The sequence below is a fragment of the Andrographis paniculata genome, unplaced genomic scaffold (genome assembly GCF_009805555.1).
Source record: "Andrographis paniculata isolate CXL003 unplaced genomic scaffold, ASM980555v1 Contig18END, whole genome shotgun sequence".
NCBI classification, from domain to species: Eukaryota; Viridiplantae; Streptophyta; class Magnoliopsida; order Lamiales; family Acanthaceae; genus Andrographis; species Andrographis paniculata.
Window position 1 is genome coordinate 586,250 of NW_026137468.1, and position 22,454 is coordinate 608,703.

General features: G+C 35.0%; 5 protein-coding genes across 8 annotated transcripts; 1 reads left to right on the top strand and 4 right to left on the bottom strand.

The window, feature by feature from the left end:
- Positions 1-5: 5 nt before the first annotated feature.
- LOC127241370 (amino acid transporter AVT6E) lies at positions 6-2,233 on the bottom strand. Its single transcript, XM_051260384.1, has one exon. It carries the CDS (start codon positions 1,886-1,888, stop codon positions 449-451), a length of 1,440 nt encoding a protein of 479 aa, XP_051116341.1. The 5' UTR covers positions 1,889-2,233; the 3' UTR covers positions 6-448.
- Positions 2,234-2,972: 739 nt separating this feature from the next.
- On the top strand, positions 2,973-3,499 carry LOC127239210 (phosphopantothenoylcysteine decarboxylase subunit VHS3-like). Its single transcript, XM_051257254.1, has 2 exons — positions 2,973-3,032; positions 3,191-3,499. Exons 1-2 carry the CDS (start codon positions 2,973-2,975, stop codon positions 3,497-3,499), a joined length of 369 nt encoding a protein of 122 aa, XP_051113211.1.
- A 932-nt stretch (positions 3,500-4,431) lies between these two features.
- Positions 4,432-8,998, bottom strand: LOC127240944 (zinc finger BED domain-containing protein DAYSLEEPER-like). Of its 3 annotated transcripts, XM_051259828.1 has the most exons (3): positions 8,850-8,998; positions 5,500-6,613; positions 4,432-5,337 (listed from the first exon to the last, which is right to left on the bottom strand). In XM_051259828.1, the coding sequence occupies exons 2-3, from the start codon at positions 6,610-6,612 to the stop codon at positions 4,609-4,611; spliced, it is 1,842 nt and encodes a 613-aa protein (XP_051115785.1). In that variant the 5' UTR covers position 6,613; positions 8,850-8,998; the 3' UTR covers positions 4,432-4,608. The 3 variants fall into 3 exon arrangements, with proteins under 3 accessions (XP_051115785.1, XP_051115783.1, XP_051115774.1); XM_051259826.1 differs by having other exon boundaries at positions 4,432-6,566; XM_051259817.1 differs by having other exon boundaries at positions 4,432-6,613.
- A 3,311-nt stretch (positions 8,999-12,309) lies between these two features.
- LOC127239955 (uncharacterized) lies at positions 12,310-17,784 on the bottom strand. 2 transcript variants are annotated; one of them, XR_007836267.1, is made up of 12 exons: positions 17,284-17,784; positions 16,877-16,945; positions 16,572-16,661; positions 15,884-16,008; positions 15,515-15,710; positions 15,097-15,272; positions 14,738-14,867; positions 13,875-14,035; positions 13,395-13,486; positions 13,031-13,127; positions 12,505-12,613; positions 12,310-12,369 (listed from the first exon to the last, which is right to left on the bottom strand). XR_007836267.1 is itself a non-coding variant. In XM_051258354.1 (11 exons), exons 1-11 carry the CDS (start codon positions 17,599-17,601, stop codon positions 12,568-12,570), a joined length of 1,500 nt encoding a protein of 499 aa, XP_051114311.1. In that variant the 5' UTR covers positions 17,602-17,784; the 3' UTR covers positions 12,310-12,567. The 2 variants fall into 2 exon arrangements, 1 of the variants encoding a protein (XP_051114311.1); XM_051258354.1 differs by having other exon boundaries at positions 12,310-12,613.
- A 202-nt stretch (positions 17,785-17,986) lies between these two features.
- Positions 17,987-20,704, bottom strand: LOC127239967 (uncharacterized). The gene is made up of 5 exons (XM_051258369.1): positions 20,367-20,704; positions 19,513-19,645; positions 18,821-19,014; positions 18,406-18,579; positions 17,987-18,298 (listed from the first exon to the last, which is right to left on the bottom strand). Exons 1-5 carry the CDS (start codon positions 20,556-20,558, stop codon positions 18,212-18,214), a joined length of 780 nt encoding a protein of 259 aa, XP_051114326.1. The 5' UTR covers positions 20,559-20,704; the 3' UTR covers positions 17,987-18,211.
- Positions 20,705-22,454: the final 1,750 nt, after the last annotated feature.

Genomic DNA, 22,454 nt, shown 5'->3' on the forward strand with positions numbered 1-22,454 from the left:
TAACAGATTATAACAGCCACATACCTTCAATTCATCCTGGAAATGACAAATACTTTGCAATGTTCTAACAGAATACAATCAATTGTCTGAACTGAACACAGATCAAGATTGTTCTGAGTTCAATCAACATTAGAAGTAACAGAAAAGAAACATTATTTTCAAGAGATGCATTTCAATATAAGACAAATAATACATAAAAAGATAGATCGATGTATAAGTGGTGCATCAGAAGCAACACTAAAAAATATTGTTATGTATCTCTAGTAAAGAACAAAGTATAAAGAAGAAAGGCATCGGATTTTCGAACTATTACATTTATTCAGCAGCAAAATACGTCTGCTAAGTCGATCATGCTTCGCTATTAGAAATACTCTGTCACCGGAAAACTCAGGCAAATAAGCAAAATCATCGTCTCGAACGAGCAAGAAACGAGGTTCTTACATTCGGTTCAAGCACTGTTGAGCGTATAGATATTTCCGATAATTCCAGCAAAGCTAACGATAATCGCAAGCGAAAGCATCGACCACGACAAGCATCTTTCGACACGGCTCAATTTGGTTCCTCCTTCTTTGTTTAACCTCAACGCGATGAGCGCTGGAAACGTGAATCCCAACGACACGGCTGTTGTGGCTCCAGTGAACTTAAACGCCATCCAAATATTTGGGATCATAGTCGAGCCGAAATATACGAGCCCTAATAGCACCATAGTTAATATCAGACACCTCTTCCGACTCTCGGTCAGCGGATTAAGCCCTTCAAAAATTAACGAATCGACCGTCTGCCTCAACGAAAAATGAATCACGGGGAACACGAGAACCAAATGCAGAATATAACCGACGCGAACGATGTAATCCAAAGCTGTGCTGAACCGGATGCCAAGATCCTCGTCAAAGTTAGTAAGCACGTCGGATTCGGTATCCTGCCCGAAGAGCAAATATCCTGCAATGGCCGTCGACGCATACACCAAGATGCATATAGTAGTCGTGATTCTTCCCACTTTGTACATTTTCCGCGGGGATCGATCCTCGAGCTCATTATAAATCGGCTGAACATTGAAATGGCACACGTAAGAATTCGACATGACTGGAATCACCACAAGCAATTCGAAAATCGCGTTGCTGGAACTGAAGTCGGGAGCCATTCTCGGAAGCTCGACTTTCCCCTCAACAAGTTTTATAGCGGCGACAACAAACACGATCACTACAAACACTACTGCAAGTGCTACAGAAGCGGCTGAAGTTGTGCTCAGCGAATCGATCTTATCTAACGAGCATAACGGCGCAAGAAAAATCACAACCGTTATTAGAATCAAGAGCTTCCGGTGATCCCAAAAGCCATGGCCGAGCCATTGGTCGAAAACACCAATGTGTCGAATGGATCCCGACATTACATCACCCATGATGATCAAATAAACAATCAAAACGCCGGCATTGTTAATTATTATGCATATTTCGGATAAAACCTTAGCCGTCTTCCCCAATGCAACTTCGACAACTTCACCATACGTATTCGCCTTACACAAGACTGCGTACCGAATCAACAATTCCACGCTGATTTCCGACAAAATGCCTATAAGAAATATCAGAATCACCCCCAAAACCAACCCTAAAACTTTCAATGTGGCAGGCAAAGCCATAATTCCAGCCCCAATAATAGAGGTAGTAAGGTTAAACACAGCGCCATAAATCCCCGATCCAGATTTCTTCCCTCCTTCACCAAAAATAAGAGGCAAATCATCAAAATCAACGTTGTGTTCGACATCCGAATCATCCGCATTGCGTGGATACAAATACTCGTCTCCTTCATCGGGTAAGATCCGCCGTAAAGACGAATCTTTCAATTGAAGGCTTCCATCTCTCGCCTCTAATTTAGAGTAATTACTATCCATCTAGATTCCTCACCACATAAATGTACGAATAAGTACAAAAAATTTCAAACACGAAGGCGTAACAACTGCAGCTGTCGGTGGAGCAATCGCCGGAGACTCGACAACAAGAAGAATAAAAAAAAACACAAAAACGAAAAGCAAAAGAAGAAACACAAAACCGCAGAAATTGATGAGGCTTTACCAGAGATCAATTGCGATGAGGAAGGTATAGATCTCAGAATCAACGATTGAGTCGTCCTTGTTTGCTTGACGGAGAGAAGATTTTGGGGGTCTGCCGCTTTTCTATTGGAGGAGGATTCAATTGAACTTCTGCGCTCTTTTTCAACTTTATTTTTTCATTTTTTATTTTTGTTATCCTTTGGGCCAACACAACAACGTAGTATTATTTGAATTGAATTAAAAATATCTTATAGGGGTGTCGAATCGTACAAGGTCCCGGGAGTACAGCGCCGGGATGGAAATTGTGTGTGTTTATTGGGCTAGACCTGGAGGCAAGAGTAGAGTAGCCCATTAATAGGCCCATCAGTGTATTTTTTTTAATTATATATTCCATTTGTTCTATATTTTTTATCCATGTCATATATTTCTTTTTCTTTTTTTGGCAAAAAAAAAATTATATATTTTAATTTTACTATGAATTTATAAGCACATGATTATGCACAGTTAAAAAAATAGCAGCTGACTTGCATGTAAGAAAATTATAACAATAAATAAATAATAAACATGGAAGACAAAGATTTAATCTTTTTAAAAGAATAAATAGATATAAATGCATAGCAAGAATGCATATGGGAAGAAAAGATTACCTTACAGAATGGGGAAATGGAAATTACTTAATATACACTGTATGTAATCTTAAGATCTTTGTAATTATTATTAGTAGTAAATGATTGTACTAAACCTTGACCAATTACGGTTTTTTGATTCTTGGCCTTCCACTTTCCTTGTCTCTCCAAATTTATATTTTTATTTTTGGCAGTTTTTCTTCTTCTTCTTCTAATTATTATTATTATTATTACAAGGTTTGTTTATTCAAAACTTCATATTATTGCAAGGTGAGAAAAAACAAGAAAAAGGGACGGATATGGAGGTAGAGAAGCTCAGGTCTGCAACTGCTTCTGTGGAGAGGATGATGATGATGATGGTGATGTGTTCTCTTTCTTTGATTGATCGATCTTTTATTGGTACATTATTTGTGGATTGAGCAACATTTTGAGGATTTAAGCCTTATAGTTATGATATAACCATCCTCAATGAGCACATGATTTGTTGGAAAAACTAAATATGAATAATTTTTTGTAGAGTGGAAGAGTGGTGGCGCTGTCCGAGAGGCACCATGATTCGGGAGATGGTGGAAAAGAAGACAACAAGGATGGCGGAGAGGATAATGGCGGGGATGATGATGATGATGATCCTTTGGAGGAAGTAAGTGGAGATGAGGATGGTATGGATTCGGACATTGAGTTAGAGTTTAATGGAGATGATGGGAGTGACAATGATGATGACGAGGACGACAACGATAATGTTGAAGATGATTATGAGGATGATGAGGAAGAGGAGGAGAGTGAAGACGAGGAGGAAGGTAATAGGCCATCCAAGAAGAAGAAATGAAGAAAAAACAAAGGGTGCGTGATTTTTTGTTTTAGTTTAAATTTACTGTTTTTACTATGCAATTATTATGATATTTTATATAAAATATATATATATATATATTTACTATTTTTATTTCTATTTCAAAATATCACATATAAAAAAATAAAAAATAAAACAAAAAGATCAAAGGTGAACATTTGAGTGTTTAGGTTTATAAATTGGGGCTTGCATAATGCATTGCAGCTGAAAAGGAGAAGAATTGATAACTGAGAGGAGTGGGGCTCTAAGAACAATTTTATGTTTAGATAGAAGTTTAGAAAAATCTTGAAAATAGTAAAAATATTAATATATATTTTCTTTCATTGTATAAATCTTTGCTTAAATATTTTGGATAGATGAATAGTTATTTTTTTTTTTACGGTAAATAAATACAAAAAATAATGTACTTATGAAAATAAATAAAAATACTTTTTTATAATCATCAAAGAAAATTTGAACAGTGAAAAAATATATATAATATTGTAAAAGAAAATTACATTAAGAGAGAAATTTGAGTAAGAAAATAAACTAAGAGCAATCACAATAATTACTCTTAAAAAAGCTTGGAAATTCACATGAATTGAATTTGAGTGGACGAAAGAGAGAGAGAGAGAGAGAGGAAGGATAAAAAAGGAGGGAAAAGGGTAAGAAGAAGAAAGAGAGAGAAAAATAAAGTTAGTTGACACCCACAAATAGGAATCTAGGCATTTTCAACACACCATGCATGCAAGCAATCTACAATATAAACGTATCTAGTGTTGTAGTATAAACAATCCAACCACTAATTTTCACTTCAAAAAACTCAAATTCTAAACAATCCTAATTCAACATCTGTGGATAGACAAAACTAAGCGCATGCATAGTAAGTAAAACGAGAAAAGAAGCAAACAAATGTACAAAACATACTCTACTAAAAAACATGTGGTTTGTAAAACATTAACATACATCACTTCACTTCACTTACTTTAAGTCACTCTACTCAAAAACATGTGGTTTGTAACGATAACAACGAACAACAAATGAATGGCGCGTACCTTACCTTTCCATTCCCATAAATAGCTAGCTGTCGTACGCTACAGACACCTCCCTCAGAACAAACGGAAAGTCCCGGGAGTCCCCGAAGATCCCTGCCGCAGCCAGTCCTTCGCACAGATTAGCGCCTGGAGCGTCGCATCTTTCAGCGAAGTGTGATTCCGATCCAGCTTCCGGCCCCTCGTGTCGAACACAGATTCGCCATAGGCAGTCGAGAGGGGAATCGACAGAACATCACTAGCCATCTTGGCTAAGGTCGGGAACCTCGACTTGTTCTCTCCCCACCATCCCAACACGTCAAATTCATGGACGCGGGGGAGGAGAGATTCTTCCAGATACTGATCCAGCTCTGAACCCATGTGCTGTTCGCCCATTATATCAGAGAGGTATATGTCGAAATCAGTGACGCCAACGCTGTTAGAGAGGAGGAAGCCATCTTCATGAACGGCAGAAAGCGGTGTTGCCGCCACTGCATCGATTCCTTCGATGAACGAGGGTGCGGGTGGCGGGAGGGGAAGCACCGCATATTCGAGATAGAGTTCCCGCAAACCGTCTTCTACAGCCTTGATCCAAGCTTCCGCATCTTGGCCATATAATTTTGAAAAGCTGAACTCCACGAGCTTCATTTTGAATCTTGGGTCCATAACAACAGCAACGGCTAAAACCATATTGCAACCTTCCCAATACGTAGTGAAGATATCCAACAACGGTTTAGTCAGGCTGCTAACAAAGGGATCCTCGCTAACAACCGAATTCATCAGTTCAAGGTGAATCTTGAAGGCCTCCTGGAAGAACATATTTGTTGTCGGGTACACCGGCAAAGTCAGAATGTTAGCCGCCTCGTAAAAGAGTTTCAGGTATCCGCAAAGAGTTTTTATCTTGCCCCAATCTTGCATCGACAGGTTGGGACGGTACTCTGGATCAAAAGTGTCTAAACAAGCGAATACCTCCTTGAATTCTGAAGCCGAGATCAACATTTGATAGGTTGTATTCCATTTCGCAAGATCATCGACCACTAAGTCCTTTGTGCTGGGCACTTGAAGTTGTTCTTTCAAATTGTTAAAGCTTTGCTCACGCCCCGGGGAAGTTTTAATAAACTTCACACTGTACCGAACTTTCTCAACAACTTCCTTATTACGCCCTATAGCCTCCAGCGCAAGATCTTTCAAAAGACGGGCATAACAGCTGTTGATTAACAGCTGGCCACTGAGAATGAAGGGACTCCTCAGCGACAATATATATCTGGTTATTTCTCTTGTCGTTTCATTGGCAAAAGAGCGATCCAGAGCGAACGCAAACAACTTGCCCTCCGAGCACCAGTCATTGAGGCAGTAGGCAATGGCATGACAATAAGCAGTGTCAGATTCCGGATAGTGTAGTGTAACAACATTCATTATCCGTCTCTGGAGTTTCCAATTTTCATCGACAAAGTGACCTGTTAGAACAGCATATGCCGAGCTCTGATCAGAAGTCCACAAATCAACTATGAGGTTAAGGCATCCAGAAACCTCATTAAGAACATCAAGAACCCTTTGCTTCTCCCTGAAGTAGATGCGCATGATTTCTTCCTCAACCGCAGCGATGCTAGTAATGTTGAACTGTGGCTGGAGGGCAAGTGCGAAATCACGAAATCCCAAGTGTTCAACCATGTGAAGTGGGTAATCATGCATGATTATCATCATCGCAAGTTCATGGCAACAGCTATCACCATTAAAAGCATGGGGGCGCTTTCTTCTTACTTTGGTCCGACTTCCAGAAGTCTCAGCTCTGCGTGCTGACATCATGAGAGGGCCCGATCCTTCTGCCACTTGTCTGTGACGGTAGACAGGGCAGATTCCCAATGTAATATGTCGTTTTAGGTGACTGGTGCCTGATATTTTAGCGCCAGATATGTAAGAAAATGATTTTTTGCACTGGTTGCAACAGGCCCTCATGCAATCAGCATTAACAGTTTCGATTGTGAAGTGTTCCCAGACCAAGGACTTTCTCCGCCTTGGTTTATTGGACTGGGCACCTGAATTTGGCAAACCATTTTTATCAGATCCATCCATTGGGCACATGCTGCATCAAATAAGGAAATCAGAGGCATGAATTTCTTTTATCTAAGAAAAAAACAAAATTGGATGAGCAGTAATCACTCGATGTTGAAAAATGCAGGAGCCTCCTAATCTAGAAACAGAAACATCTAAAAACTAAGCACCCACTGGTGGTCTACGAAAAAAACACTTCTTCATAAGTAATCCAAAATGATCTCTGTAAGTTATATGAATTCTAAACCACAGGCTTAGTATCAATCACAGGGACAATCTACTTATTCACTATGGCACTTCACTGAATCCATTTACAGGAACATTAACAAAATATAGCGGGACAAACATTTATCAACAATGGTTAAGTGTTTGGAGAAAGATTGCTCAAGGGCGGTGAAGTTCATGGCAAATGCCACGTTAGTATTAGACAGAAGCAAATGTTATTTTGTGAGATGCATAGAGAAGAAACAATTCACTAGGCTAACTATTCAGTATTCCCATACACAGTATATAATATAGCAAGCAACAAGAGGATACGATCAGGGATATACTATAATTGTAAGTAGCACGTGGCGCAACATGGCATATGTGTAAAGTCAAGAGAAAGGCATAGAGTGGATGAAAGATGAAACTGTGTGGCATAAGTCCAGATTCTCTATTTCAAGATCAGAAAGCCCAAAGCCGTTGCAATGCTACATAGCAAGGCACACAGCGTGGCACGTGGCAAACACCATAAATATTAATATATACTTAATATGCAAATATATATGTGCAATCAATAAATATTTAATGAAGTATTCGCGTCACATAGTACATAATCTAGCAACCAACAAGCGGATATGATCAGGGACATACAATAATTGTAAATAGCATGTGGCGCAACATGGAATATTTGGAAAGGCGAAAGCAGGCTACAGAGTGGATGAAACTGGTCTGGGCATTAAGTTCGGATTGTCTACATCTAGATCAGGAGCACAAGGCCTTTGCCACGTTATGCAGCAAGGCGCACAGCGTGGCACGTGGCACACAACGTAACTATTAAACTATTAATAGATAATTAATACCGAATGATATATATGTACGACCAATAAATATACTGTGATCTATGTTTTAACTGTTAAAGTCTTCTTACAAAATCTTGTATTTTGTCGTTAGTATTGGAATTTACAAGTATGCTATAAAAACAATATAATGTTATGACATAAATGACTCAAACTAAACACATTGGTCGCAAGTGGATAAATAGCAAAGCAGAGTAGGTGAGAGTCGAAAAGTAGGAAAGTAAAGGAAGCAGAAAGATGATTTTAATGCTAAAAACACCCTAAGATTTGGTGTCTAAAATACAATAATGAACGCAAGTCCAAAAAGAGCAACTAAAACCCTATAGCAGACAGCATTGTGCCACACACAGATATACGCACCATTTCGCACCTTTCGCGCCATCGGGCTCAGAAGTTTGATCTGGTGTGTATCTATTTGATTTCATATGTAGATACAGACCCATGGAAGGAAGGTATACCACGACAAAAATGCAAGCAAATTAGGTGCTATTTCACAAAAAAGGTTTTGCTACAAAAGACTTTGTAGTGGAAGAAAAGCATGGATGGTTTTCTAGGGCAACAGAATTAGCTAACTGAAGCCCCAACTAAGGTAGACTCATGTGGGAGGCTGCATAGGACTGAATTTTCAGTACTCATAATCTGAGATGCTGAGGAAGGATTTGGAAGGATCAATCAATCCTCCTTTGTAAAGGAGGGATGAAACATTCTACATATGGTTCTCCATTTTCCTTGCTATGGATGCTTACATGATTTTTTGACTCTCTGACGTTGGAAATGGAAGTCCGGTCAAGAATAAGAAGTGATCGGGGGTTAGGGAGAAGATGTTCCGTACGATCTCGCCATTTTTCTGAACCACATCGTGCATGAAACGAAACAAACGTATCAAAGCATCGAACAACATACTTCAATTACGATTCCATCTAATCAAGAAGAAACAGCGTCGATCGCTACCACGTTTCCAACCTCCGACATGGTTTCGACTTCGATGAAACTTTAATCATCACCAAATACTTCAATCCAAGACGCAAAACCACAAAAACTAAAAATAAAACCTATACGCCGGAAAATCGGTAAATATACATAATCACAAACAGAGATACACTACACAGAAGAAGGACGTAAAATCTCAGATTAACCATCGGAAATTGAAACTGCTCAACGAACGAACATTCATGTAACGGGAGAAGAAATGGAGACAAAGATCACCTGAGAAACGCAAGGAGATTCCGCGACGGAGAACCCGCGAAAGGGGTTCGGGGTTTTAGGAAGCACTGTTGTTGCTTATTTAAGGGAAGGAGTGATGAAGAAGACGATGCAGGTGGGCTCCGAAGGCTTCAAACCCTATGTGGCGGCCTATTTCGATTTGTGGACTCAATAATCGATATATATACATGTCTTATATATATAGCTTCTCTAGGATGTGCTCTCAGCCGTTCGATTGCGCCACCGACTTAGCTGGGCACATTGTAGCCGTCGATTAAGTCACCTACTATTACTTTTATTATTATTATTATAATATTTTTCAAATATTGGACAGTTTCAGTCCGGAAATGTCAGACAGTGACAACTCATATTTTTTTTTTTGAATTTTGATACTCCCTCTCTCCCCGTATTCGGATTATGTAGACATATAAATCTAGGGAAATATGATTAATGAAATTAAAATATATAATTATTTTTTAAAAAATAAAATTAACATAAGATGTTAAACAAATATAAACTATGTATAAGGTGTGGGACCGAGGAGCACTATTTGAATTTTTAGAAGTGCCACATTAGTTTTTTGTTCTTACAAATATTGCTTCAACGCTAACTAGTTGTTTGGCATTTTATTTGACATAATTTTAATATATATTTTATTTTTCAAAAAAAATTAATATTTAATAAAAAATACTCCCTCCGTACCGCATACCATGTCATTTTTTTTAAGATGATTACACACTTTAATCTCATTTTAAATTTTTTAATTTTATTTTTTTAAAATTTTAATTAAACTAATTAGTTATCTTAATCTTAATTTATAATTATTTATAATATGGGATAATTATTTTCATTAATACATTTTTAATTATCTATTAATTACACATCTCCTAAAATACAGTGTAGCATGCAGGACAGAGGTAATATTATTTTATATATTATCGATACAATTTTTTATATTTTATATTAAAAAAAAAATAAATCAAAACAGTAAACAAACATACTCCTTCCGTCCACCGTCTATCTATTTGTTTACTTTATGCACATAGATTTTAGTATATTAGTATTATATTGATATGTGATACAATTGATATACATAAAACTATTATATCCCTTAATATTTATGGTATTAAGTGGTGTTATTTGATTGCATTTGTGTAAAAGGTGGGATAATTTTATATTTTTGTGAAGTGAGTATTTTCAAATTTATCAAAGTTTGTTTGATTTTTATTTGAGTTTTTATTTAAATATTATTTTAATATAATAGTTTCTGATAAAAAAAAATAATATTCCCTTCATTAACTATAGATGACCTTTTTTTTTTCTTTGTCTCTTATAGAAGATAATTCATTTATTTTAGTAAATTGATTCACTTTAATTATATTTAACAAATATAAATTAATTTAATTAGAATTTTAACATCGTATACATACTACTCATTCAAAATCATTTTATTTATGTCTCTCTTCAATAAACAAATATTTTTATTTATATTTAAAACTTTTTTATTTTTAATAAAATTAATTTTAAGTTAATTATAAATAAATGAATATACATATTTTATTTATTTGTATTATATAAAATTTTATTGTCTACAAAATAATATTCATATTATATATATTTTATTGAAATATAATTTTAAAAATATTTAAAATAATAATAGCATTATTCATACAAAAAATAATATTAACAATTTGCTAATTCATACTATCTAAAATATTCCCTCTGTTCCCTCAACGATCTATTATTTTTTATTTTAGTCCGTTCTCATAACAAAATCAATTTCTTTTTTTTACAAATGGTATCATCTACTTAACATTACAAATATCCTTCCAATTTACAATATATTACACAAATGTCATTATCTTTATATCATACAATACTAATATGGATAATTTAGTCTTTTTATCTTTATTTCTACTTTATCCAAACTTGGTGCAAAACGGATGGAGTATATTTGTTTATTCTTTATTTCATGTGGATTAATTATTCATCGAGTTTGAATTTATTTGCTTTTAGTTATAAATTTGCTACCTTTATTTTATTAGATTTTAAAATATTTATTTTGTGTTTTACTATTATTTTATCAATTTTCAGCATTACTTTCAGTCCTTTTACTAATTCTTCTGTATTTGTAGGTGTCTAATTTCAAATTTTGTAAGATCAAACTCCGACCTTTTATTGAATGGATTGGAAAATATACTTCCAAAGTCTTCCGACTAGCCAAAATGTGGCAAACCATCTAAATGAAGAACTTCATAAACAACTATACTATTATGTTTCAAATTTGTGAATAATGAATATTAATATGTAAAGATTTTCTATTTTTACATTGAAAACAAATAAATATTTTTTTGTCTATGTTACCATTTCAATCATTTTTATATTTCTTGTCCCATTCCCTTATTTTTCTAAGATTACATACTTTATTTATATTTAAAATTTGGTTGTTGTAGATCCAATGCTGATGGACATACATCAGCACTATATTAATCATCTCTCAGTCGTTTGATGAAAAGGCAATAGTCTAGATCATACAAGAGTATGATGATCTTTATCTAATTCAGATATCTCATAGAGCAATTATGCAAGTCCTTTTGTTGTAGTTCATGTTGTTGTTGTCCCACCGTCGCTGCCCCTGCCACGGTTGTCACTGCTACTGCCACTGTTTTGACAGTGATCTTCATTTTATGGTAAAATATATAGACTTGGTTGATGGATGAAAAACCATTGATGATAGATGGCAAATCGTTGATGTTGAGCTAGATGTCATTTTAGTAGTATGGAAGGATTGAACAGAAAACGGCAGTTATGGTAGAAAAATGGCGATGATGGTAATCGGAAGACTAATGATAAAGTTTGTATCGACAACTAATATCGTGCTAAATAACATAGTATAAAAAGATCTTGATGCACGTAAATGCTAAAATCAATGAAACAAATGCTTATTTATTTTAATTAACAATAAGATTAGTATTTTTATATAACAATGTATGTTTAAATAGAATGAAATTTTTTTTTTTAATAATATCTTCTTCTCTTCTTCTTTTTTTCCAACAAAAATTAATATTATAAACTATATTTATATCACATATTTTATCGATAGAATACATGGTTGTGTAAGATAGGATAATTCACCATTAATCAAGATAATACATATAGTTATTGATGCATAATATTTTTAAAACAAGAACAAATTATGGAATCAATTTATATCTATATTTTAGGCATTTTCGAACCAAAATCAACACTATTTATTTACACCATACGTTACCTAATAAAAATACATCATTTTCTCTCCCAATACATCAAATGAAAATACTAATTAAACAAAAATTTAAATAAGCGCTTCATTTTAAATCAATTTGAAACCACAGCCAAACAAACTCATACTAATTTTACCTCACATATATATATATGTATGTATGCAAAAACCATGTCAATGTTATCCCAGAAAGCAGAAAAAGAAAGCAAGAAGAGCAAAGTGTACCTTGAAATACTATCAGAATGTGGTCTGTCATTCAGGCTGTAGTAACAGAATAGAACTGAGATGAGCTACAATTTGCAGCAGTTCAGAGAGGGAAAAATTAAAGAATTCATCCACAATTCTCATCCACTGATGAGATTCCTTGTTTCGAATCTACTAGAGAGTGAAACTGACCGGCAAAATCCATGGCGCCTGCTCAGGTGACTGTTTATGCTACGGGTACATGGTGACGAGAAGTTACATGTTATCTTTGAACCATTTCATAGCTCCACTTGCAATGGATCTGCAAGGAACCAATTGTTGTTACTGCATAAGTGGGAAAAAATATACAATGGCAGGGAAAAGAATGCTAACTGAAGACAGGATGATAAAGATTCATTGCTCAATTTATTTACATTGTGAAAAAGACAAATCAGTGTGGCGTTTTTAGTTTTACTTTGTTTCACCGAGCACAATTATGGCCATTATTTCCGTGTGGCTTAAACAACTGCCTGAGTGATTCGGACAAATGCTTTTCATATAACATTTGATTACCTTAACAAGAATTATGATCTTTGGACAAGATGACAAGCAATGACATATGGAGGAAATATAAGAAAAATTGAAATGCAAATTTGTGTGGCGTGAATGGGATAAATCTAGTAACTCGACGCAAGAAACTCTAGATAGTTAGTAGGAAAAGGAGAAGCAGAAGGTTTACCCGGCGAAATCTTTCAATTTCGTCAACAAGTCACTTTGATCTTCTGATTCATCTTTGTTTTCTGCAATGGTGTCTGTTTGATTCACTGTACTCTCAACTGAAATATAAAAAGTGGAGCTGCTGTTAGCATATGTAAATTGCTGTTTCAGATACAATCAATCATACAAATAAAGTATATCAGAAATATTGCATCGCAACACACAAAAAATAGCTGTCGTCTAAGTGTACCATGCAACCAGGGCATCAAATCTCAAGAGTTAAAAATAATAGTCTTAAAAGGTTGAGTAATGCAACAAATATCAAGCATTAAAGATATAGGGTTGAGTATAGTTTACAATTTTGTTACATATATGGAGCTACTCACCAGATTGTTGAACCTTTGTACGAGTTTTTGACGGATTGACAGGGGCTTTCCCAAGAGAAGAAAGCTCCTCAAGCAGTTCACGTTCTTTTTCACTGAAAATAAAAATAAAAAATAAAAGGAAAGGAAAGGAAAAGACATCTTAAATTTAAATCAAACTCAAGGGCAACAAATGTCTATAAACATTATTTAGTGGACAAAAAACATATATGTACAGGCAATAGCGTAAAGTATTGAAATAGATTATGTAATTTGCTAGACTCAAAACGCTACAAGAAACTATTTGTGCCAAATCTCTTTAACAACTGTTCACAGCCATTAAAAGAGGATTTCAGAAAAGCAATATTTAAGAAATGTGTAATTCAGAAAATGCGTGTGTGTGTAGGTAACTATATAGCAATGGCCTATGCACTAACATACTAGAATCTAGAATTCAATGTCTACAATAGTCATAGCAATGAAGGACAAAGGCCTTTGACGAACCTGACACGCTTCGGAATATTAACTTTAACGGTGAATAGATGATCGCCACGTATTGATGGCCTATTTAGCTTTGGAGCACCTTTTCTTGCCAAGACGAGCACATCCCCAGGTTGTGTGCCTGGAGGAATCTGGAGGTCAGCCATCCCATCTACCGTCTTAACCTAATCAGAAGCCACATATCAACATTTATCAATTTGCCAACACCAACAAAATACTACACTTATTACCATGCCATAATTGGAACATGATTACCTAGACACAGTTTTTGTAAGAGAGAGTCAGAGACAAGGTCATACTAAAGATACGCATGTTACAGAACAAACTTTATGTCTCTGAATTTATGATTGAATAAATTGTTTTCTTGCTATTCCGAAAATTGTCTTCTTACTAACGTCCCATAGAAGAAGATAGATAGTACTTTTTGTTTCTTCTTCCATTCATAATAGTAGCCACAACCAACATATGAAAAACTAATTAATTCCGCATACTGTTTGGAAAAAAAAAAAAAAAAAAAAAAAACCTTCCATGCTTCTATTACCCAAAAAAAAATGCAATGATAGTAAGATTGTTAAATTAAATACAGACTGTTCAGATTTTTTTAAAAAATAAAGGAACAAACCATATAGGCATGTTAATAACTATGCTTATTGGTCACCAAAACCATACGACTTTTCAATATACTCAACATAATATGTATATTGTACCTTGCAGGGAATACTGTTTGGATTATTAACCCAATAAAAGAACAAACCATATATGCAACTCAGGAACTGTGTCACCAAAAGTGTATGGTGTTTCAATATATTCAACATAATGTGTATAGATTGATTGTAACTTGCAGCGAGAAATGAAGACAAAAGTACCTTTACAACAGTCCCCAGTATAGCATCCAGATAGTTTATTGAAATGGTTGAAAGAAGATTTATGCCATCTCTCTGAATCTCTGGTATCTCTTTGATATCAAGATAGACAAATAGATCTCCTGGTGGCCCCCTATATAATTAGATAGAACCCCTATTAACACAGAATCCAAGATAAGGATCTCTAATTTTACTAGAATTCACAACAGACTAATTTGTATCAGCCACAATAATGAATGGACAAACTGTTCATCCATGGCATATTTCTTTGCAGTATTGGTAACAACTAAGTATGAAAATCAAATGAAGATATTATAGAATCTGCACCTGAAGAAAATACAGAAAACCAGCATAGTACATACCCTTTTAACCCTGCATCACCCTCTCCAGCAACTCGAAGAATGCTTCCCTTGCTGACTCCAGGAGGAATTTTGACTTTGATTTCTTTTCTAACCCGCATCCTTCCTGTGCCAGAGCATTTACGACATGTTTCTGATATCATTTCCCCATCGCCTCCACAACTCGGGCACACTGAAACCTAATTCATTCCGCATGTAAGCGCATGTTTTAAATAACTGGATGTTTCAGAATGCAGATAAAGCAACAAGCACTAAACAAAAAATTAGGTTAAAGCCTGCATAAACTTCTTGAAAACATACAAGAACTTTCAAGCTGTAAATGGAATTTATAAGTAGGTAGCTATGCAAGCAAAGACACAGCACAATCTTAAATAACTGGCATCGTTTGAAACAGGAGCAAACCCCCTGCATAGATAAGTACCTGTGAAAACATGCCAAAAGGTGTTTGCTCAGTTCTCATGACTTGACCTCGCCCACCACATGTTGAGCATACCCTCATTTTGGACCCAACTTTTGCTCCAGTACCAGAACAAGCATCACATGATTCAAGATGGGACAGCTCAAATTCTTTTTCGGCACCAAATATAGATGCCAAAAAGTCCAATGTCATGTCATAACTGCAATCCATTTTAACTGATATATCAATACTAATGAGCCCAAGTTGTTGAGAATACTTCAATACAGCAAATGAAGTCATCATAGAAAACTATGAAGAACCTAGAAGTGATACCCATGAGACTTGATTATGTATAGGAATGTTAAAAGAAAAGTTCTCTCAAAATTGACTCACCGAAGATCTTCACCTTTGGAAACTGCACTACGACGAGTTGATCCAAACGCTGATCCCTCCATTCCAGCAAATCCACCCATGCTAGGCCCAAAAAATGCCTCAAATAGATCAAAAGGGTTGGTTGACTGTGACATAAGACATTATCATCAACATATGCTATATTTCTCAAGTTCAAGTTGCTAATGAAGACTTGATGAAGCTTGAAATAGATGTTTTCCCAAAAATTAATCTATTGTTTGGAGATGCCATATCCATATAAAAAATGAGAAGGGAGTCATATTTGGTGTAATAAGCAAGAAGAAGATGAGCAGCCATCCAATAATACTTTCCTGTCTGACAATGGTGTGTTCTTTAGTGTTTTTCTCTCTCTTTTTTATCCTATTCAAATTACCATTTTTCCTCTAAAAACAATACATCCAATGCCTATTTTCTATATAAAACATTACTTCCAACAACTATTTTACCTCGAAATTATCAAAACCAAAAACACAACAAAAGTAAAAATGAACACAGCCACAATTTGCATTCAAATTTAGATTACAAAAACAAGTGTTAGCTTATATTTAATTAACCACTGAAGACCAAGAGCCTTGCCCCAAAAATTGGAACAGCTTGGGGAAGTTCATTCAATAAAAATGTGTTGCACTAGAGGAAGAGGGGGGAAAGGGTTAAGAAGTTCCGAAAATACCGTGTAACCACCTGCTCCACCTACGCCAGTTTTCAGTCCATCCTCACCATATCGATCATACATGGCTCTCTTTTTGTCATCTGATAGTACCTGACAAAGTGACAATATTGTGCTTCAAAATTATCATCACAAGAAGGGTACAATACTGCATAAAGCAAACAGAACTCTAGTTATAAAATTTACAACATATTAACCCTGATACTCTTTCAAGAAGATACATCTAAACGGATACTTCACAGCAACAAGACAAGCAGATAATAACAACAAACAAAAATATACATGAAATGATTACCTCCTGTGCTTACCTCATATGCAGCACTAATCTCTTTGAATTTTTCAGTTGCTCCAGGTTCTTTGTTGACATCAGGGTGGTACTAGGGAGAAAAACGAAATGCCATTCAGCAATTCTAAAATCAATGTATCGACAATGCAATGTTATCCCAGATAAATGTCCGATCGGTTGTCAATTCAACGTAAATAACAATGTTTATATTGTATGATGCCGAAGCACAAATGACGTCTAACTAAGCTGCTCCACGATCATTTCACTATGCTAGATAACGTACGGAAACTAATAAGACTCGCAGGGATCAACCTCATCATACACACGCTAAACAACGCTCGAATTCCATAAAATCTAGCCGATTTCTATTTCAGCCTATAAACTTTTGACAGAATAACAAATAAAACCAGGCATTTCCTGCACTTATACCTGCCTTGCCAGCTTCCTGTAAGCAGCCTTAATCTCCTTGCCACTAGCAGATTTTGTCACTCCAAGAGTTGAGTAATAATCAGCTGCAGCAACTACAACCACTCTCGAAAACCTCCTCGCAGACATTTTCTTATTCAATTGCGCGGCAGAGGATAACTGAACTTGCATAAACTTCCCACCCGCGAAGAAGCAGGACGATGAAGAACACAAAGGAGCCGAAGGATTGCTCTGGCATAGCCGCGTATAGCTCAAGGAAGAAGGAAAAGCCAACGCCGACGATGTAGCGGCGGCGGAGGCGGCGGCAGCAGCTACGGCCATCGGAGATTAAACCCACGATGTTGTCACTGAAAATTAATTAGGGAAAAGTTTTGAAGTCACTCCCAACAAACGTTCTCAGAGACTGCCGAGAAATCTCGGATTTTTTAAAAATAAAAATAAATAAAATAATTGCTTCCGAATTTATTTTAAAATTCATTATTTATATATTCTTTTCAATTTATTTGTGTGGGTGTGGAGAAACGAAACTGCGGCAGGCATAACCTTACACGTAAACGCTTTTGCGTCGGTACCAAAGCACGTTTTTATAAATGCATCACATTGGGCAAAAAGAGCTTTTTACACAAACAAGTAGATAAAGCCTAAAGGAGCAAATTATATTCCGGAAAAATAGTAAAAAAAATAAAAATAAAAACAGTAAAAACCATATAGAACAAGAACAGCTTGCAACGCCTAGGTTAATCAATCATACAGTAATCAAACTCATTAGTCATTACTCATTACTATAGACCATCCCGTCGAAATGGTTGCGAGTTCTTTAAGTAGTTCCGCGTAAGTATACGCATTCTATCGAAACCGTTTTTTCAAGTAAATCGACATAGGCCACGAAGAATTATAGCATATGTAGCTCAGAGTCAAATGGATTGTCGATTTAGAAGACGTCAGGATTAAAGCGTCCGGGAGTAGCGTTGCTGAGCTGAGCCTGTTGCAGACGGAGCGTCAAGGCATAGTTGTTAGCCTGCAAGGAATTAAGACAACATGGAATTTTGAGGATTCTGATGTCTCGTCGGGTATTGTAATAATTATTGTAATAATTAAGAAAATTGTGAAGTTTATGGGACTAACTGAGAGTGTTCGCAGTTGCTCCTGACACTGTGCTGCCAACTCTTTTAGTTGGAGGGCCTCTTGGTTCTTCTCGTCGTACTCCTTGTGGCGCTCATGTTGGATGGCCACAGCTCGTTTGAGGATGCCATTTTCCTGGAGAAGGGTATCGATTTGTTCCTTCAGCATTTGGTTTTCCTGGAAGCATGAAAAGTAAAATGCAGACAAAGACGACATTAATATTCATCGGAGGACTAAAATATTATACAGAAATGAACATAAGGATAAGAAATTCAATAGTCGGTTCCATCTATTTCTGAAATATATTATTACCTCACTACTCAGTATCGGGGACTTATTATCACTTATCAGCAAGAAAAGCTTTCACAAATTGCAAATACTGATACGTTGAATCGTGTATTTTAAATATTAATCAAACCTTGTGAAATCCTTCCGCGACCTCAAAGCTAGCACGAACACTGATGGACTTCTCCAAATTTTCTAGCACTTGTGCTGTCCGGGTTCTAGCATCATCCACGCTGCTGGAAGCAGATATTTGGTTTACAATATATTCCACCCATTCTGCACCGCCTATTGGCAGGTTGTTGCGGACTTGCGCCTCTTCCGAAGGAACTGCATTACCGCAAGTCAGTATTGTGCATACCACAAATGTACAATTATGACTACCAAAAGTTTTAGTAAGACACAATGACCAGAATAAGTGCTAAGGATTATATGCATCCTGCGTAGTTCTAAATGTGGACAGATGGCATGGCCAAATACACATCGTTTTCAATCCATAAAACTTTGAGTATGTCAAAGGCATCGCCATTCAGCAGACAGGAAAATACATCTTATATAAATTTTGATAGATACGCCATCGCCACATGGCTTCAGACAATTAGCTCGTATCTTTTTGTTGAAATGACATTAATGAATTAACAAATATAAACTGAAAGTTCAATAGATAAACGTGTAATGGATAAGGTATAAAGACGTGGACATGGGATTAGGGATATGCGACAAAAGTGAATATTACAGAGACACGCTTCACAGAAGTCCATATGTGAAGTGGAAACTCCAACCTACCAAAACTTGAATTCACAATTGTTCTGTTATGTAAATGCATACCTTTTCCCACGTGTACGTTTGTTTCGACAGCTAAGCCTGTATCGCACTTTGAATCTCCAAGATGTAATTGATTAAGGTTATTAATTGCAGATTCTAAGTCGCTGCCAGACTCTTCAAATACTTTCTCAAGAAGCTGAAAATAGTAAAGCAAAGTGATCACTCATGACTCACGATTGGCTGGCTATGCATTACTATTAACATCATGGAAATAAACAACAACAATAACCCATTGAATTTGCCATAATATCTCATTGAACGGTTTCACAAGGTCGAACCTGGACAGAAAACAAACTCTAAAAACTATGTACAATTAACTTCGCAAATTTGGCATCGTGTGACCAAATATACAGCATTATAATGGAAAGTTACCATCAATTATAGCAATTAATCAACATTGCACCGAATATTCAACAATGGAGTAAAGAACTAATCAGAATCTGCCACAATAAATTTTCAAACCGATTCTATCAAGATTACTTTGCAGACAACCAACAACATTATAATTATATTTTGGATTATGCATTGGTCTAGCTCCCAGATTAACAGAATTTTTTAATTATGCATCGTTCTCTACATGTATATATCTCCTCCAATGGTAACAAAACCTACCAAGAACTGATTCAAGCAGGCTGCAGATCACAGGTCCCTCGCATATTGTTGCAAGTAATAGAGCATAATTTCTCAGCACAAATAAAGCCATCCTAAATACATGCTTCTAAAAGAACCAAGATAAATCAACAACACAAAGCGCGCAACCATCAATCATATCAATCGTCTCCAAAAGACAAATAAACTAACGAGCAAGTGAAATCCACAAACGCCATACGAGCATAAAAGAATTCCCAAACACGCACCTTAATTTCCATATCAGGAAACAATGCCCTGAGCTGATCAACAGGACTCGGATGGACCGGCGGCGAACAAGCAAAACGGACCGGAGAAGTTGTCGAAGCGCACCGGAACTTCTTGTAAGCCGGCGGGGACGCCGACGCTGCCGATTCGATGTCCTCGAAAAACGATCGCTTCCCGCACACGATCGCGGACATTATTCTCGCAAGATTCGAATCGATTCGGTACAACAAAAATTAAATCGATCCTTCGGGTGCTCTTCCCCTCCAAACTCCCAAAATCTTTCCAGTGAAATCAAACGAAATGAAGATTATGGAGTAGGGTTTTGGAGAAGCACGCTTGCGCGGTGGGCTGGCGGGTATATGTGCAAACAGATGCGGCAGGCGATTGCAGAACACGCGATCAGGCGCGTGGTTGGACATTTTTCCGGAAGATACAAGTTTTTTGGGCCTTATTTTTCAATATTGGGCTGATCCATATTCATTCGCCGTATAGACACCGCGTAATTTGGAAGTATATTTGATATGTGAATTTTTTATTATTATCATTATTATTATTTTGTATTTTATATTTGTAGTTTTAATTAAATAGTGATTTAATACTCCTTTTGTGTATACATAGGGTTTGTTTGTTTGGGGGTTTTAGATTTTGAGTTGAAATTTGAACAGTAAAAATTTTGAATTTGAATAGTTGTATGATGTGATATAAATAGGTGTTGATGTGATGTTTTGAATGTAAAATTGATTTTGAGTATAATATAAAAAATAAAAAATAGGTGTTTGATTTGATATTTTTAGGAGAAAAAATTGGATGAATAGTAAGAATTTTGCAAAATCTTGCAAACGAACACACCCATAGATTGTTATGCAACATGAGTATAAATTGTTAAATGAATTATGTCAATATTATTCAATAATAATATATATTTATAGTATTGTATCATTATATGTATATTATATTTTTAAATAAAAAACGGTAACAACCAAAAACAATAACAGAACAAATCCATTATTTATATTTTTTATTTTAATTAAAATAATTTTAATCATTTTAATCTATAATTATTTTTATTAAATTATAATTATTTTTACTAATATATTTTTTAATTATTTATTAATTATACAACATTTTAAAATTTTATGCTGGACAAAAGGAGTACTATGTAAGTAGATTATAAATGCATGAATTTTTTGCTCTTTTTTATTTTTATTTTTATTTTAGATTTTTTCACTATATATTTTTTTATAGTAATAATTATTGTATCACATAAAATATTGCATCAATTTAATACACAAAATAGAAACACAAACCAAATGCATTGGTTAATTTGTTTAGGAGTTTAAATTTTGAATTGGAATGTGAATATTAAAAATTTTGAATTGGAATGTGAATATTAAAAATTTTGAATTGAAATAATTATATGATGTAATGTTTTGAATATAAAATTATTTTTTAGTATAATCTAAAAATTAAAAAAAAAAATGTTTAATTTAATTTTTTTAAAAAATAAAATAAAAAAAATTAGATAAATAATAAATTTTGAGTATAATCATGCAATCGAACACACCCTGGAAAAAACTCCCCATATGCAATTACACCCAAACATTTTTATTAATACAATTTTTATGGATATTACTTAATATATATATACTATATACATAATTATATAAAAATATATAATATAATATATATTACCTATTTACGAAAATCAATAATACATTACAATAATATATTTTTTTATATTAGCTACATACATTCATTCAAAAATATAAACAAAAAATACATTGAATTATAATATCCACTAACTATAATTTAAATACTCCATCCATTTCATTGAAATGTTGCATTTTTTATTTTCGTTCGTCCAAAACAAAGTTATTATTTTCTAATTTCGTAATTGTACTGTCTACTTAAGTAACCTTTCAACTTACAATACGTTACAGATATGTCATTACTTTTACTATAATCCAATATAATACTAATATTCAAAAATTCATGTGCAAAAAACAACCGTCACCCTTCAAATGGGACGGAGGGAGGATAATATTTGATTTCACTTTTTTTACTATAAATCAATTACAGTTATTCTTATA

Bases quoted from the DNA above. Each gene is read 5' to 3' on its own strand.
- LOC127240944 (XM_051259817.1), bottom strand. From the start codon at position 6,612: ATGTGCCCAATGGATGGATCTGATAAAAATGGTTTGCCAAATTCAGGT.
- LOC127239955 (XM_051258354.1), bottom strand. From the start codon at position 17,601: ATGGCCGTAGCTGCTGCCGCCGCCTCCGCCGCCGCTACATCGTCGGCG. The intron at 16,009-16,571 runs GTATTTTCGGAA...CTTATGTCACAG, and splicing joins GTGGAGCAGGTGGTTACACG to TCAACCAACCCTTTTGATCT. The intron at 14,036-14,737 runs GTACTTTTGTCT...GCTTCTGATTAG, and splicing joins TACTGGGGACTGTTGTAAAG to GTTAAGACGGTAGATGGGAT.
- LOC127239210 (XM_051257254.1), top strand. From the start codon at position 2,973: ATGGAGGTAGAGAAGCTCAGGTCTGCAACTGCTTCTGTGGAGAGGATG. The intron at 3,033-3,190 runs GTGATGTGTTCT...AATTTTTTGTAG, and splicing joins AGAGGATGATGATGATGATG to AGTGGAAGAGTGGTGGCGCT.
- LOC127239967 (XM_051258369.1), bottom strand. From the start codon at position 20,558: ATGTCCGCGATCGTGTGCGGGAAGCGATCGTTTTTCGAGGACATCGAA. The intron at 19,015-19,512 runs GTATGCATTTAC...GCGGTAATGCAG, and splicing joins AAACGTACACGTGGGAAAAG to TTCCTTCGGAAGAGGCGCAA. The intron at 18,299-18,405 runs GTTAGTCCCATA...AATTCCTTGCAG, and splicing joins AGCAACTGCGAACACTCTCA to GCTAACAACTATGCCTTGAC.
- LOC127241370 (XM_051260384.1), bottom strand. From the start codon at position 1,888: ATGGATAGTAATTACTCTAAATTAGAGGCGAGAGATGGAAGCCTTCAA.